General features: G+C 39.3%; 1 protein-coding gene across 1 annotated transcript in view; it reads right to left on the bottom strand.

Annotated features, from left to right (window-relative positions):
* Nucleotides 1-16,002, bottom strand: part of Acsm3 (acyl-CoA synthetase medium chain family member 3) — a 31,992-nt gene extending 15,990 nt beyond the window's left edge. The window contains 5 exon segments of the mRNA XM_070004385.1: nucleotides 655-755; nucleotides 757-866; nucleotides 7,897-8,107; nucleotides 9,431-9,704; nucleotides 15,875-16,002. Of these exon segments, the coding sequence (XP_069860486.1) occupies nucleotides 655-755; nucleotides 757-866; nucleotides 7,897-8,107; nucleotides 9,431-9,649 (641 nt within the window). The 5' untranslated portion in view covers nucleotides 9,650-9,704; nucleotides 15,875-16,002.
* Between the last annotated feature and the right edge of the window lie 330 nt (nucleotides 16,003-16,332).

The following is a 16,332-nucleotide window of genomic DNA, read 5'->3' on the forward strand; positions in this document are numbered from 1 at the left end:
TTTTTTTTTCTTTTTGTCGGTGGTGGGTACTGAATTCTGGAACAGCTTGGATGCTGTCCCTCAGCTCTTCAGCTCAAGGCTAGTGCTCTACCACTTGAGCCACAGCGCCACTTCTGGCTTTTTCTGCTTATGTGTTGCTGAGGAATTGAACCCAGGGCCTCATGCATGCAAGGCAAGCACTCTACCACTGGGCTACCTTCCCAGTCTCAAGAGAACCCTTTAATAAGCTTCTTTCACTTCATCTCAGGGATTGCTTCCTGGGGATAACAACATATAAAAAAACACTTTCAACCTCTTCCTGCCTTAGAGCTTAGCACTGTTAATGCTGCAGTAATCACCAATTGTTCTGATTACTACTGGGTTGAGTAGTCTCTATTGCCTTCTTTTTTGTCAGTCATGTGGCTTGAACTCTGGGCCTGGGCACTGTCCCTGAGCTCTTCATTTCAAAGCTAGTGCTCTACCACTTGAGTCACAGTGCCACTTCTGGTTTCTGGTGGTTAATTGGAGATAAGAGTCTCATGGACTTTCTGCCCAGGCTGGCTTTGAACCATGATCCTCAGATCTCAGCCACCTGAATAGCTAGGATTACAGGTGTGAGCCACTAGCACCTGGCCTTTCTTTTAAGGAAGCTGCTCTGTAGTTAAGGCTACTCACTTCATCATCTCCTTGATGTTCCCCCACCCATCTCTGGAGTGCTTGGACACCATTAGCTTGCAGTGGAGATGTTCACACTTAGGGGCAACTGCATCTACTAGTGAGTGGGGCTAAAGCATCATTGGTAATAATGCACTTTGCTTTTGAAGATTGCAGTCTGTAGAGGATGTCTTTCTGGGTCAGTTGAGGGGTTCCTGGGATTAAAATTGTTCCTAAAAGAGTATAAAATAAACAATATTTAAAAGTCAGGTTTTCCTTATGCTGTTTAGCATAGTGTAGATAGTGTACGTACGTGTATTTTTCAGAATAGAAGACATCTGTCTTCTGTTATTCTGGTTTTGCCTCTCAAGAGGTCTCAAAGTCTGCAATCCTTTTTCCTTAACACAAAAGAGTATTAAACTGGATAATATCCTGTATTTGAAGACCATCCATGGGCTTGAAGAATATTATAATTAAAGTAATTACTGAGTGCTGCTGGTGCATGCCTATAATCATAGCTACTCGGGAGACTGAGATCTGAGTATCATGGTTCAAAGCCAGCCAGGGAAGGAAAGACTGTGAAACTCTTACCTTCAACAAACTACTCAGAAAAGTTGGAAGTGGTACTGTGGCTCAGGTGGAAAAGTACTAGCCTTGAGTCAAATAAGCTCAAAGACAGTGCCCAAGACCTGAGGTCAGGCCCCAGCATCAGCACACGCACATGCATACACTCACACATACACACACACACACACACACACACACACACACACACACACACACACACACAATTATACAACACTTCTTGAGTACTTGAGTCTCAGATACTATTTTAAGTGTTTTTCACATTTTAACTCATTCAAAACATAACAGAAAAACTCTAAATATAAAAGCTGTGGGTAACTTGCCCAAGATTGCCTAAGTAGCAAGTGGCAGGTAAGGATTCAATGCTACAGCCTGACACAGAAGCTAGACACCACTTCAGTCCAGTGACTCTTATAGTGTACATGATTGTTTGGGGTTTTCCCAGAAAGAAAATGGTTGGCACATGCATCTTTATTTTTTTTTTTCATCCTCCTTCTCTGGCTTGCTGTAGATTACACTGTGAGGTAATAATGAACTTGACTTTCCTCAAGTCTGATAGTTGTAAACCTGCTTTGAGAAGCTACTGTACCTCCATGACCCATTTTCTATCTGTAAAATGGGAGTAATAATATTCCTTTCTTTATAGGGTTATTTGAGGAGTAAACAAGTTAAAACATGTATAGAGTTTAAATAGAACTCAATTTTTAGCTATTGAGAAAACACTATCTTTTTTTAAGATGGTATTTTATTCAAGAGTCTGTTTGTCTAATCTTCTGGGATCTACCACTCTTAGTTCCATACCCTCAAGAGAAGAATTGAAGGCATTTGCTTCACAAAGGTTTTTATTCTTCCCAAGTCATGGTGCAGGCAAGTAGGACTGAGAAACACATGCTTGCCATTCATGGACTCTTGACATTGGCTCAATTTTTCACTTTAGAAAGAATTAGTTTCTCTTCAGGTACCAAATAAGACAAGAACACAAAGTTCTTCAGAATAGCTCCTCCTCCTCCTGCTCCTCTTTTTCTTCTCTTACTCTTTCACCTTTTTCTTCTTCCTCCCCTTCTTCCACCCCCTCCTTTTTCTTGTCCCCCTCCCCCTCCTCTTCTTCCCCCCTCCTCCATCCTCCTTTCTGACTCTTCTTCCTGATATCCTGGTCTAGGGCTTGGATTCAGACTAAAGTGTCCTCCCTTAGCTTTTTCATTCAAGGTTGGCACCTGTATCACTTGAGCCACACCTCACTTCCAGCTTTTTGGTGGTCTTTTAGAGATAAGAATCTCACAGATGTTACTACTCCAGCTGGCTTTGAACCATGAGCTTCAGACCTCAGCTTCCTGAGTGGTTAGGATTATAGACATAAGCCACTGGCGCCTAGCCCAAAATGGTTTTGGGATTGGCTCAGCTTCACTTTTTTTTTTCTTTTTGTTTTGTTTCATTTACTTTTCTCTTTTTTTTTTTCTGTACTTTTTTTCTTACTGAAGCACAAACTCAGGGCCTCACACTTAAAGGCTATATACTTTAGCCTGTTTTGCCTCCTGAGTAGCTAGGATCACAGGTATGAGCCACCATGCCTGGTCCCTACCTTTTCTTTCTAATCAGAGCAATGCAGCAGTTTTTATGAAGCTTTATTCTATGATTATTTCTTAGAAATGTTCCATCTAGGGATAAGAATTATCCTACTATAAGCTGTGACACTTTATGTAATTGAATGCTACCCTTAACAGGAAGCTTACTGCCAGTCTTTTATGCACAAGAGCACTTAACATTTCTGTTGATCATTTCTGCTCTTACATAATTCATATCATATCTTTAAAGGAACATGCTAATAGTAATCAATCTTACCTATAAAAAACTACTTCCTACCTAAATTAAGTATTAAATTTTTTCCAGGGGCAAACAGTTACTTTACATTTAAAGGCCTTCTGGCTGGGAAGGTGGCTCAGTGGTAGAGTGCTTGCCTTGTATGCATGAGGCCCTAGGTTCGATTCCTCAGTATCACATAAGCAGAAAAAGCCAGAAGTGGTACTATGGCTCAAGTGGTAGAGCACTAGCCTTGAGCTGAGTTCAGGCCCCACAACTCACACACATACATACACACACACACACACACACACACATTATATATATATATATATATATATATATATATATATATATATATCTTGTGGCATTTCTCTGAAGTGGTGTCATAGTTAATTATAAATACAGTGGATTCATTTATTTGTTCACTAATTCGTTTAAGATATTTATAAAATTTATTTTAAAATATTTAATAAAATGTTAAAGTTTATAATAAATACTTTTGTAAATGCCTACAAAATGGTAGAGAACAAGACATAGGTCTCCTATCCTGGATGTTACATTCTAATTCAGGGAGACAGACAGTAAGTATATCTACACTAAGAAGGGATGTTATGGTACTGTTAAGAGGTAGGGACCATGTAGCAAGTGGTAGGTAGATAGATAGGGTGGCCACTGTTAGCGGGATTTCTGTGTACTTACTTTGCATATGAAAAGTTCAGAACTCTCAAAATTTCTGCTTCTGTTATTTGCACAAACAAATAGAAATTGGTGGTGCCACTAAAACCATAGAGAAAAGATCTCAGAAAAACATCATAGAACAGCAGAACTGACACTATGCTGGCTTGTTTTGTTTTGTTTTTGTTTTGCTTGTTTCTCTAACCAAGATATGACCACAGGGGCTGGGAAGGTGGCTCAGTGGTAGAGAGCTTGCCTTGCATGCCTGAGGCCCTGGGTTTGATTCTTCAGCACCACATAAACAAAAAGAAAAAAGCCGGAAGTGGTGCTGTGGCTCAAGTGGTAGAGTGCTAGCCTTGAGCTGAAATGCTGAGGGACAGCGCCCAGGCCCAGAGTTCAGGACCCACCCCCCCCCAAAAAAAAGGATATGACCACAGCCAGGTATGGTAGCACATGCTTGTAATCCTAGAATTCAGGCTGAGGGGGGAAAATTGTAAGCAGTTGCACATGTTCCATAAAGGGATAGATGACTATAGAAACATGGATGAATAGATTAAAATTCCAAATCCTGGTACAAATAAATATATCTTATTCTGTATCTATATCCACCAAAGAATTTTTTGGGGGGTCCTGGGGCTTGAATTAAAGGCCTGGTGCTGTCCCTGAACTTTTGTTTTGAAGGCTAGTATTCTACTTCTTCCTGCTTTTTTTTTTTTTTTAATATATAGTTAATTGGAGTGAAAAGTCTCACAGACTTTCCTGCCCAGGCTGGCTTTAAACTGTGATCCTCATATTTTAGGATTACAGGTGTGTAGCTAGGATTACAGGTGTGAGCCACAAGCTAACACTTCAATTTTCAATGATCACTTATTAAGAGAAAAACATCAGGAAATCAAATGACTATGAGCTCTTTTCTCAATATGTTGTGAAGACTTACATTGTTAGAATATTAGATTTATAATGGCTTTCCTGTATGCCAATAATGAGAAGAGTGCCGATGAAATTAGGAAAGCACCCTTTTGTAATAGCACCACAAAAAGTAAAGTACTTAGGAGTTAACAAAAGAGGTGAATGACCTGTATGATGAAAACTTTAAAAACCTGAACAAGGAAATTAAAGCAGAACTAAGCAAGTGGAAAAACCTCCCATGCTCCTGGATTGGGACATCGTGAAAATAGCAATACTGTCAAAAGCTATCTACAAATTCAATGCTATACCTATCAACATTCTAACCTCATTTTTCAATGAAATAGAAGAAGCAATCTAAAAATTCATATGGAACAATAAAAGACTCTGGATAGCAAAAACAATCCTTAGTAGAAAGAATAGCGCTGGAGGAATATCAATGCCAAATTTCAAACTCTACTATAAAGCTACTATATAGTAATCAAAACAGCTTGGTACTGGCACTAGAACAGACCTGAGGACCAATGGAATAAGACTGAAGACCCAGAAATGAACCCACAGACCTATAGTCACCTAATCTTTGACAAGGGAACTAAAGAAATAGAAAGAAAGACAGCCTTTTCAGTAAATGGTGCTGGCAAATTGGTTAAACACTTTAGAAAACTAAAACTAGATCCATGTATATCATCCTGCACCAGAATCAACTCCAAATTGATCAAAGACCTCGGAGTCAAAGCAGACTCCATGAAAATATTACAGGAAGGAATAGGAGAAACTGTAGGGCTCCTTGGCACAGGCTGAAATTTTCTTAATACAGATCCAGAAGCACAACAAATCAAAGAAAGGTTGGGCAAATGGATTGCATGAAACTGCAAAGCTTTCTGCAAGGCAAAGGACATAGCTAGCAAGATCAACAGAAAGCCCACAGACTGGGAGAAGATCTTCACTAGCCATACAACAGACAAGGGTCTCATATCTCAAATATACTTGGAATGCAAAAAACTAAATCCCCAAACAAAAATTCCTCAAAGAAACAACTGCCCGATTAACAAATGGGCTAAAGACTTAAAGAGAGACTTCTCTGTAGAGGAAATAAGAATGGCCAATAAACACATGAAGAAATGCTCCACCTCTCTAGCCATAAAAGAAATGCAAATCAAGACAACGCTAAGATTCCACCTCAACCCAGCTAGAATGGCTATAATCAAGAAATCTAGTAACAACAGATGCTGAAGGGGATGTTGCCAAAAGGGAACCCTACTGAATTGTTGGTGAGATTGTAAACTTGTTCAACCACTCTGGAAAGCAGTATGGAGGTTCCTCAAAAGACTCCACATAGAGCTTCCTTATGACTCAGCAATCCCACTTTTGGGCATTTACACAAACGATCACATACAAGGTCATACCAAAGCTACCAGCACAACCATGTTTATGACAGCATTATTTACCATAGCTAAGATATGAAACTGACCCAGATGTCTCTCAGTAGATGAATGGATCAAGAAAACATGATATATATGCCTCCGTCAGAAAGAATGACATTGCCTCTTTCATTAGGAAATGGAAAGACTTGGAAAAAATCATATTAAGTGAAGTAAGCCAGGCCCAAAGAAACATAGGTCCCATGGTTTCCCTTGTTTGCAGTGGCTAGTACATATCTAGGCCAAGCAGAGAAGGTCATGAGTAATGTTAAGCAAAATGTACCCCAAGACAGGGACACAAGAGGTTTTTTTTTTTTTTTCTTGCTAGTGTTTTTAATGTACTTACAATACACTATGTGCTTCTTTTGTTTCTATTGTATGTTCCTCCCCCATGGTATAACCCCTGTTTTCACTGGATTTGATGCCAGTGTTCTGCACCTTGTATATACATTTTTGTAATTTGGGGAGGGGAAGGGATATTGGGAAAACTTAAATGGTGATGCAGGCCGACCCATTGTGACGATGAGATGTACAGGACACTATGTTGAAAACAAATGTTGAAAACGAATGTTACAATGTCAGGAGCAGGGGCGGGGGGGGGGGGGGCTGGGGGTTAGGGGGAAACCAGTTGGGGAGGCAGGGAGGGAAGTGATGGTAGGGGAAACAATGCTCGCTATGAAATGTGCTCATTACCCTACTCATGTAACTCTAACCCCTGTGTATGACATTTTTACAGTAAAAAAGAAAAAAAAGAATATTAGATTGATCATTTCTCATCCTTCCAAGAGAATTTGCTTTTCTCCCTGCCAATAACCACGTTTATTATGTTTTTGGAAGACGAAACTGCCTCTGACCACATCTATGTTTTGTTCATCAGATTTTGCCTCAAAACATTTTTTTGTCAGTCATGGGGCTTGAACTCTGTTGCCTCAAAAATTTAAAAGAATAGGGCTGGGAAGGTGGCTCAGTGGTAGAGCACTTGTCTTGCATGCATGAGATCCTGGGTTCAATTCCTCAGCACCATATAAGCAAAAAGAAAAAAGCCGGAAGTGGTGCTGTGGCTCAAGTGGTAGAGCGCTAGCCTTGAGCTGAAGAGTTAAGGGAGAATGCCCAGGCTCAGAGTTCGGTCCCCACGACTGGACCCCCCCCCAAAAAAAAAATTAAAATATTGAGTGTATGGGTCACATAGATTAGAGTCTGAAGCATTTGAATTAGCAAATCAAACCCATACACCAAGCAGATTATAGAACAGAGAGCCACATATTAGCAGAGAGAAGAAGTCAAAGGGCACTTTAGAACAAAAGAAACAGAGAAAGAGGCTGCTGGCTAGAGTCTGTTCTCTTCCAGAAACTCCCTTGTTCCTTCTATACGTTTTTCCCTTATGAGGCTTCTGATAGCCATAACTCAATAACTCTCCTTTCTTATTGCACTAATAATAAATAGGTATCTATTCCTAGCAATCAAAAACAGTTCCTTACCAAGTGAGCTTAAGCAACACTCATGAAAACAATCATTTTGTTTAAAAAAACTGCTTAAAAGTGGGCTTTCCTTTTTCAACATATACTTCACAGATATACATGAAATAGAATAGACTAACACTTTTTCAATGGAATTAATGATTATAATTAATAGATGAATAATATTTGTTATGATAGGAATATTAATTTGATAAATATTTTACTCAACATTGACTGTTTTCCAATCATTGGAAGTACATGGCTTTTTAGGAGCTTACATAGCTTTATAGTAGTGATAGATTTATAAGCAAACAATATGCCCAAACAGTTAAAATAGAAATACATATTACTTTGTAGAGCTAAGAGAAAATGTTTTACCCTGCTTAATTTAATGTGATTGGATTGCAAGCATTACTGACCTGTTCGCAGACAGGCCACATTTGCAAGCCACCACTCCGGGATCTTGGGCAGAATCACAATGACTCTATCTCCCCTTTGCAGTGAACAGGCTTCTGTAAGTATATTGGCGAGTTTCTTGGACAAAGACCCCAGTTCCTCAAAGCTCCACTTCACCTCTTCTCCATTTCCACTGATCCACCAGAAAGCTGGATTGGAAGGCTTCTTTCCAGCCTGCAAAAAGGCAAACCAAATATGAACTTAGAGATTATTATACAGGTAAGTTTCATTCCAACCAACTTAATGGAATATATTTCCTATAGAAAGATTATAACTCATTAGGAGTTACATGAAGTATTTAGAAATAAATCTGAGGCCTTTATTTCTGGATGTTGAGAGACATGCCATTTCAAACCTTTTTTGTGTGTGCTGGGGCTTTTACTCAGAGCTTGGGCACTGTCCCTGAGCTCTTTTGCTCAAGGCAAATGCTCATGCTCTATCACTTTAAGACTTTCTAGCCCTGGCTAACTTAGAGATGTGATCCTCAGATCTCTGCTTCCTCAGTAGCTAGAATCATAGTGTGAGCCACAATTCTTTTTTTTTTTTTTTTTTTTTAATCAAGGGAGCGCACGCGCACGCAGTCCCCAATTCTTGGAATTGCTTTCTACTCCTTTTTGTTTAAAACAAACAGCTGGGCGCCGGTGGCTCATGCCTGTAATCCCAGCTACTCAGGAGGCTGAGGTCTGAGGATCACGGTTCAAAGCCAGCCCGGGCAGAAAGTCCGTGATACTCTTATCTCCAATAAACCACTTGAAAACTGGAGTGGTGGGGCTGGGAAGGTGGCTCAGTGGTAGAGTGCTTGCCTTGCATGCATGAGGCCCTGGGTTTGATTCCTCAGCACCACATACACAGAAAAAGCTGGAAGTGGGTGCTATGGCTCAAGTGGTAGAGTGCTAGCCTTGAGCTGAAGAGCTCAGAACAGTGCCCAGGCCCAGAGTGCAAGCTCCTCGACCAGCAAAAAAAAAAAAAAAAAGAAAACCGGAGTGGTGCTGTGGCTCAAGTGGTAGAGCACTCACCTTGAGCTGAAGAGCGCAGGGACAGCACCCAGGCCCAGAGTTCAAGCCCCATGACCAACCAAAAAAAGAAAAATTAAAAAAAATAAATTAAAAAACAAGAAGCGTACATTTATGTACCCCAGACTTTCTTAGCCAAACATAAAACTACTGACATTGTGGGAGCTTTCCATTACATAATGTTATTATTATTATTATTTTTGGGTCCGGTCGTGGAGCCTGAACTCTGGGCCTCGGTGCTGTCCCTCAGCTCTTCAGCTCAAGGCTAGCACTCTACCACTGAGCCACCTTCCCAGCCCCACATAATGTTATTTTTTAGCAACATCCTTTACCTCTATCTTAGGTTCCAGTAGCATCTATTCACCCCAATTGCTTACCCACTCATGGAAACAAAAGTGTTTCTAGATGTTGCTAAATATTCTCAAGAGACAAAATCATTCCCAGGTGAGAAACTGTAGTTGACTGTCTCTACCTTGTCCCATACCTTTTCTATATTGGTCCACTGGTCCAAGACATCTTTAGCAAAGTTGAAATATTCTGGAATCTCTAATTTGAAGTCCTGTTTCATGGACTCATAGTCAGAGAAATTTTGAGGAGTTACTCTTCTATAATCTTTATGCAAACACCTCACAGATCCAGGAATTGCTAGGCGCTGTAAACACTTGACACGAAGTAACATCTCCATGGTGACAAGAACTAACATCAGTTAGTCTCATTGAATATTTTAACACTCAGGATTTCCATGGGAATGAATCCATCTAAAAGACAAACAAAAAAGGTCATATATTTGTTTCTTTCCTTTTTTTTTTTTTTTTTTTTGCCAGTCCTGGCACTTGAACTCAGGGTCTCTGTCCCTGAGCTTCTGCTCAAGGCTAGAATTCTACCACTTGAGCCACAGCGCCACTTCTGGTGTTTTCTGTTTGTATGGTACTGAGGAATCAAACCCAGGGCTTCATTCATGCAAGGCAAGCACTCTTATCACTAAGCTACATTCCTAGCCCCTCATGTATTTGTTTCTATCCCCAAAGTAGCAATAATCCAAACAGACAAGTTTTTTTTATTATTAATCATAATTGTCATAACACCATTTTGGAGCACTCCCAGTGTTCTAAATACTATGCTTGGTGTTTTAGATACTCTTTACTCTTTGTCATTACATTCTCAGAGTAATCCTGTTAAATGGGTATTGTTTTATTTATTTATTTATTTATTTGAAAAAATGACTAATAAGAGGTATTGGTTGGGTTTCAACTCAGAGCTCTGAACCCATCCCATTCTCTTGACTTCTGTGTATTATCACCTCATATATGTTTCTAAAGATATAAAGATCTGGGTTGGGCATAATAACTCACTATAATTATACTGTAATCTCAGCTACTCAGAGGCAGAGATAGAGAGGACAGTGGTTTTAGACAAGAAGTTAGAAAGACCTGCACTCACAAGTGCAGCTGTGGCTCAAGCTGGCCTTGAGCAAAAAAGCTAAGGGATAGCATCCAGGTTCTGGTGCTGTCTCTTCCTCTTCCTCTTCCTCTTCCTCTTCCTCTCTCTTTCTCTTTCTTTCTCATTCTCTTTCTCTGTCTCTGTCTCTCTCGGTCTCTCTGTCTCTCTCTGTCTCTTTCTTTCTCTCTCTCTCTCTCTCTCTCTCTCTCTCTCTCTCTCTCACACACACACACACACACACACACACACACACACACACACACACACACACACATACACACAAAGACCTCATCTCATCTTGGTTAATGAGCTGGGAATTGTGGCGCGAACAGGAGGCTGCAGGTAACAGGATCACATACTGGGATCTACAGTGGCAGTCTGAGGCTATCCCTGGGCAAAAATAACTAAATCAGAGGAGAATGGAGGTTAAAGAATAGAGGAGATTAAAAAAAAAAGAGGCGGTTAGAGCAACTGCTTAACATCTATGAGACACTGAATTAAAATGCCAACAAACAAATCTGAGTCACCAAATTAATCTCTTTTGCAAAGGGCTAGAACTTTCTGATCTAATAAATTTCATTTTTAGATTTCAAAAGTAGTGTGGAAATGCTAAGAAGGAGTTTTTTCACAATGGATAATCTATAAATGAACAAACTGGGGAGTTCTCAGTGCCAATTAGGTATGAAAGCACTGTCAGTCTGCTTAGGTTGTAGGTTGCAGTTCCCATGCTCCCAATAGGAACCCACACTAGAACCAAGTTCAGGCTTGTAGGTGTAATATAGGGTTTTAATCTTTATGTGGGTGAGGGCCCCTGGGTCACCTAGCCCTCCCTGCTTCTGTCTGTGGGAAATCATTTGATCACAATATCATTTACTTGGTTGAGGCTAATAAAATACAGTATATGAGTATTTAAGGTTCTCCTCAAAATACTTTTTATAATTTTCCTACAATGAAACATGCACTACTCTCATAATCATTAAATCATACTTTTAACTATAATTTGAGTTGTGTAGTACATAAGACAGACTAGCTATGTGGAGGTGTTTCTGTGTTGATGAAATGCCCAAACAATGCATAATATCAGATATCAACTAAGTTTTACCCTAAATGACCTGGGATTTGGGCATCATGATATTGTACTGAATGTATTGGGAATCTAGATACTTGTTCTGAACCTCCTACTTCTTTGTGAGAGAACTTCACAAGTCAGTGATCTTGAGTCCTCTGAGACCATCCAGTTTGACATCTTTATTTTTTACCTGCAAAGAAAATGACACCAAAGAGGACACCAACTGGCTTTAGTCTGTACTATAAGAGCTAGTACTAGAACTCTGGTTTTTGGATGTCCATTTGAATGATTTTACTTCAGCTCAATAGGATTTCATTAGAGCAGTGATTTTTGGTCCTATGTTTCATTCACAGGAAAGCTTTTATAAAATTTCTGCTTACTGTAAAGTAAGAATTTGTCTGTTTTTTTAGAAGGATGTTGGTGGCTCATATTTATAATCTTAGATAATCAGGAGGTTGAGACTGAGGATCTCAGTCCAAAGCCATGGGGGGGGGGGGGGCGGGGAATGATAGTCCTAGAATTTGAGTTCAGGGCTTAGGATCTATTTCTGAGCTTCTTTTGCTCAAGGATTATGCTCTACCATTTGAGCCACAGTGCCACTTTCAGCTTTTATTTGTGCTTAATTGGAGATGAGTCTCACGGACTTTCCTGCCAGGGCTGGCTTTGAATCATAATCCTCAGATCTCAGCTTCCTGAGTAGCTAGGATTACAAGCATAAGTCACCAGTGCCTGGCTCTCTGCACCATTTCAGAGCTGTTTTATATGCACTCAAACAAATATAACAAATTCTTATATCTGTAATACTTTTACACAACAGGTAGCCTATAATTCACTCTATCAGTACATTGAGTTCTTCATTCTGGTTGTGTGTGGGTGTGTACGTGTGTGTGTGTAGGATTTTTAATTTTTTGGCAGTGCTAATGTTTCAGCCTCAGGGATTTGCACTTACCTAATAGGTACTTTACCACTTAAATCATACCTTAAGCCAATTTTTATGTTATATTTTTGCATAGGATCTTGAATTTATGTGCAAGCTAGCTTAGAAAGTGATTCTAGGGCTGAAGAGGTGGCCCAGAGGTAGAGCGCTTACCTTGCATGCATGAGGCCCTGGGTTTGATTCCTCAGCACCACATAAACAAAAAGAAAAAAGCCAGAAGTGGTGCTATGGCTCAAGTGGTAGAGCACTAGCCTTGAGCTGAAGAGCTGAGGGATAGCGCCCAGGCCTAGAATTCAGGCCCCACGGCTGACAAAAAAAAAGAAAGAAAGAAAGAAAGAAAGTGATTCTACTATTTATGCTTCTTGGGTAGCTGGGACAGGTACATTATCACTTTGCCCAGCTTTTTAGTAAAAGATAAGGTCTAGTGAACATTTCTTTTCTTTCTTTCTTTCTTTTTTTCTTTCTTTCTTTCTTTTTTTTTTTTTGGCCTGAGCTGCCTCAAACTATGATCCTCCCAATCTTTACCTCCCAAGTAGCTAGCATTTTAGCCAACGAGGTCCAGATTTTTTCAAGCTACACTGAATTCTAATGAATAACTTCAACATAATTTCTTTAAAAACCTAGTTTTTAATTGATAATCACTTTAACTGCCTATATCACTTGACCACTTGGATAAAAGTTGGAAAGTATTTTCTAGAACAGAAATGCCCTGATTCTTTTTTTCAATACAAATAGTATTTTAAAGTTGATATGAACTATCATACCAGTTTTCTCATCCTATTCAAGTAAGAGGCAATAATTTGAACTAGTTAGTACAAATACTTTGGAGCACTGCACTTTATTCTTTGTACATTACCATGGTTGATTATTTATTCAACAAATATTGACTTAATGGTAACTATGAAATGTTTCAAACAGAAGAACTCTGTGAAAACTCATTAGTCAAGTTCTACCTGCTGTCATGGAAAGAAATAGATAAGCAAAGCCAAAAAATATTACAGAGAGAGAGAGAGAGAGAGAGAGAGAGAGAGAGAGAGAGAGAGAGAGAGAGAGAGAGAGAGAGAGAGAGAGAGAGAGAGAGAGAGAGAGAGAGAGAGAGAACACAAAAAGTATAACAAGAAAAATGGGAATAAGTGGTTATTTTAGGTCTCTCCAGGAATCTAACTTTTTTTTCTGAGATCTGGCATATGGCTGCACTGTGCTAAACAGCCTTCATTGATTTATTATTTCTACTTTATAACAAAGGAAACACACATACACAGAAATAGAAGACACATATTCAAATTGAAAAATGAACCTGCTTATTCAAATATTTGTTGAGTACTTACTATATGACAAACTGATATTAAATGTTGAAAATACAGTTGTGAGCAAGAAATTGTTTTGTTCCCTGGAAGTTTATAGACTATAAAACATATGCAAATGTTTTCACTGGGGATAAGTACACTGCACACAACTGATATTATGTAGAATCAGAGTTTAGCATGAGTTCATCCTTATCCTACATGCACATTCAAAGTCCTACAAACATCAAAAAGAGAGTGGATGGTTATTTGGAGCTTAAAATGAACCTATTTTTCTTTGTTTAACCAAAGAAAAAATATTAACCTCTGGGGATGGGAAGATGGCTCAGTGGTAGAGTGCTTGCCTTGCATGCATGAGGTCCTGGGTTCGATTCCTCAGTACCACATAAGCAAAAAGAAAAAAGCCGGAAGTGGTGCTGTGGCTCAAGTGGTAGAATGCTAGCCTTGAGCTGAAGAGCTGAGGGACAGCGGTCAGGCCCCACGACCGGACCCCCCCCCAAAAAAAATTAACCTCTCCCTAATCAAAACCACAATATTGTTTTCCCCCAACTTAGTTCCTGCCTTTTTAATGGTATTAGCATTTTATATCTTCTATTTTGTAGGTTTCTAAAATTGTTCATAGATGAATGAAGATAAAACCTTCCCAGGATGAGTCTAGATTTTGGATTTTGTCAGGGCCTGGGCATTGTCCTTGAGCATTTTTTGCTCAAGGCTAGCACTCTACCATGAACTACACCCCTAGTTCTGGCTTTTTGATGGAGGGGTAGTTTACTGGAGACAAAAATCTCACAGACTTTCCTGCTGAGGCTGACTTTGAATCAAGATCCTCAGATCTCAGCCTCCTGAGTAGCTTGGATTACAATAATGAGCCACCTGCATCCAATTAGATTTTTATGTTGAGACATAGAAATACTGCTAGGGAAAATGCTACTAAGAAAGTGCTATTGGCTGACTGGATGGTTTTACTTGAAATATAAGCTTTATGTCCATTGGAGCAGCAGTGCCAAAGGCACTTAGTTGCCCACATTTCTATAAATCCCCTTTTCCTAGGTAGCTCTACTAATAACAGAGAGTTAGCATATGTAGCTTCAAAGCAAAGCAAGTTGCCTACTGTTCTTCCCAATCCCAACAAGTCACTGCCCTTATACAACATTTAGAACTACCTTTTGTCACCCAATGGAGAAAAACAATTTCCTCCAGCTTGTTTGCTTAAATTTTTGCACCTGTTAGTTTTGCAAAGCTTTCTAGAACTACTATACATACTTTCTACATAATAGAGAAGATGATATTTCCATCTGTCACTGAGCAGGATGGAGCTAAGCATACAGTACAGTAGAAAATTTAGCTGCTACTCAGATTCCCTTAATTTTTCTAAAACATTTTATCAAGTAAACATATGCATTAAGATTCATTGTACTCACAAACTGACATTTGAACCTCTTTTTAACAATTATTTAAAGATAATAAAAACAAATCGAATCAAAATTGTAAAAAAGTAAACACATGCACATATTTTTAAGAATCAAATGGCAGCAAAAGACTTAAAAAGAGAACTAAGCTTGTATGTTCAGCATCTACTGTGTATGCTTCTTCTGCATCACTTACTAAATGCTATATCACATAACAATTAAGAAATTCTGAAATATCTTGGCTGCTCATAATTTCAATGAGAACATTATTTGTGTGTGTATGCCATTCCTGGGGCTTGAACTCAAAGCCTGGACACTGTCCATGAGTTTCTTTTGCTCAAGGCTAGAGCTCTATCACTTGAGCCACAGCTCCAGTTGTGGCATTTTTTTAGTTTTTGTTTTTCCTAATAAGAGATAAGAGTCTCACAGGTTTTCCTGCTTAGGCTAGCTTTGAATCACAATCCTCAGATCTCAGCCTCCTGAGTATCTACAATCTTAAGCATTAGCAACTCATCTCTGGCTATGAGAGTATTTGTTCAAATTTATTTTTCAGTTAGCATGCATTAATGGCATGAGGGAATTTCACTGTGATAATTCCAAAGATGAATAGTGTACTTTAAGCAAGTTCACCTCCTACATTATTTTCACCTAGTTTTCCCCCCACCTTGTTTGTTAGTACTGCTTGCTTGTTATCTTTCAACAACAACAACAGCAACAAAAAAGCTGTAAACAGTGCAGCAAATTTTAGACAGGAGAGAAGATGACATACTCACTAAAGTTACAAACTCTTCTTCTGACAACTGGAAGTGGTGGCAGTCCAGGGTCCTTAGAATAATTCTGTAACTTGATTTCTCACTTCTGCTTTAGTCGTAGTAACAGTCCAAAGTAGTCTGACAGAAAGAAAGCAAGTGCCTAATCTGGATTGGTGGAGGTATTCTGGAGGGAGGAGCTGGAACTCCAGGCCAAGTTTACACAATCATTACCAATCTTTCTTACAGGTTAATGACTGGGATTTGGAAAGCATTTTTACCTCAAGCTTTTAGCAGACTTGGAATGCAAAATTTTTATAAGGGAAAAATGTCCAAAGAGTTACTGAAATGATTAGTCCTGTAAATAGGCAGGGGAAGTCCTCAAAAGGAAGAAAGAAGAAATGGAAGAAATCATAAAGGTTTTTGCTTGTTTGTTGCCTATCCTGTGGCTTGAACTCTAGTCCTGAGCACTGTCCTG

This window comes from Dipodomys merriami, unplaced genomic scaffold, assembly GCF_024711535.1.
Source record: "Dipodomys merriami isolate MVZ:Mamm:240054 unplaced genomic scaffold, mDipMer1.0.p SCAF_62, whole genome shotgun sequence".
Classification (NCBI taxonomy): domain Eukaryota; kingdom Metazoa; phylum Chordata; class Mammalia; order Rodentia; family Heteromyidae; genus Dipodomys; species Dipodomys merriami.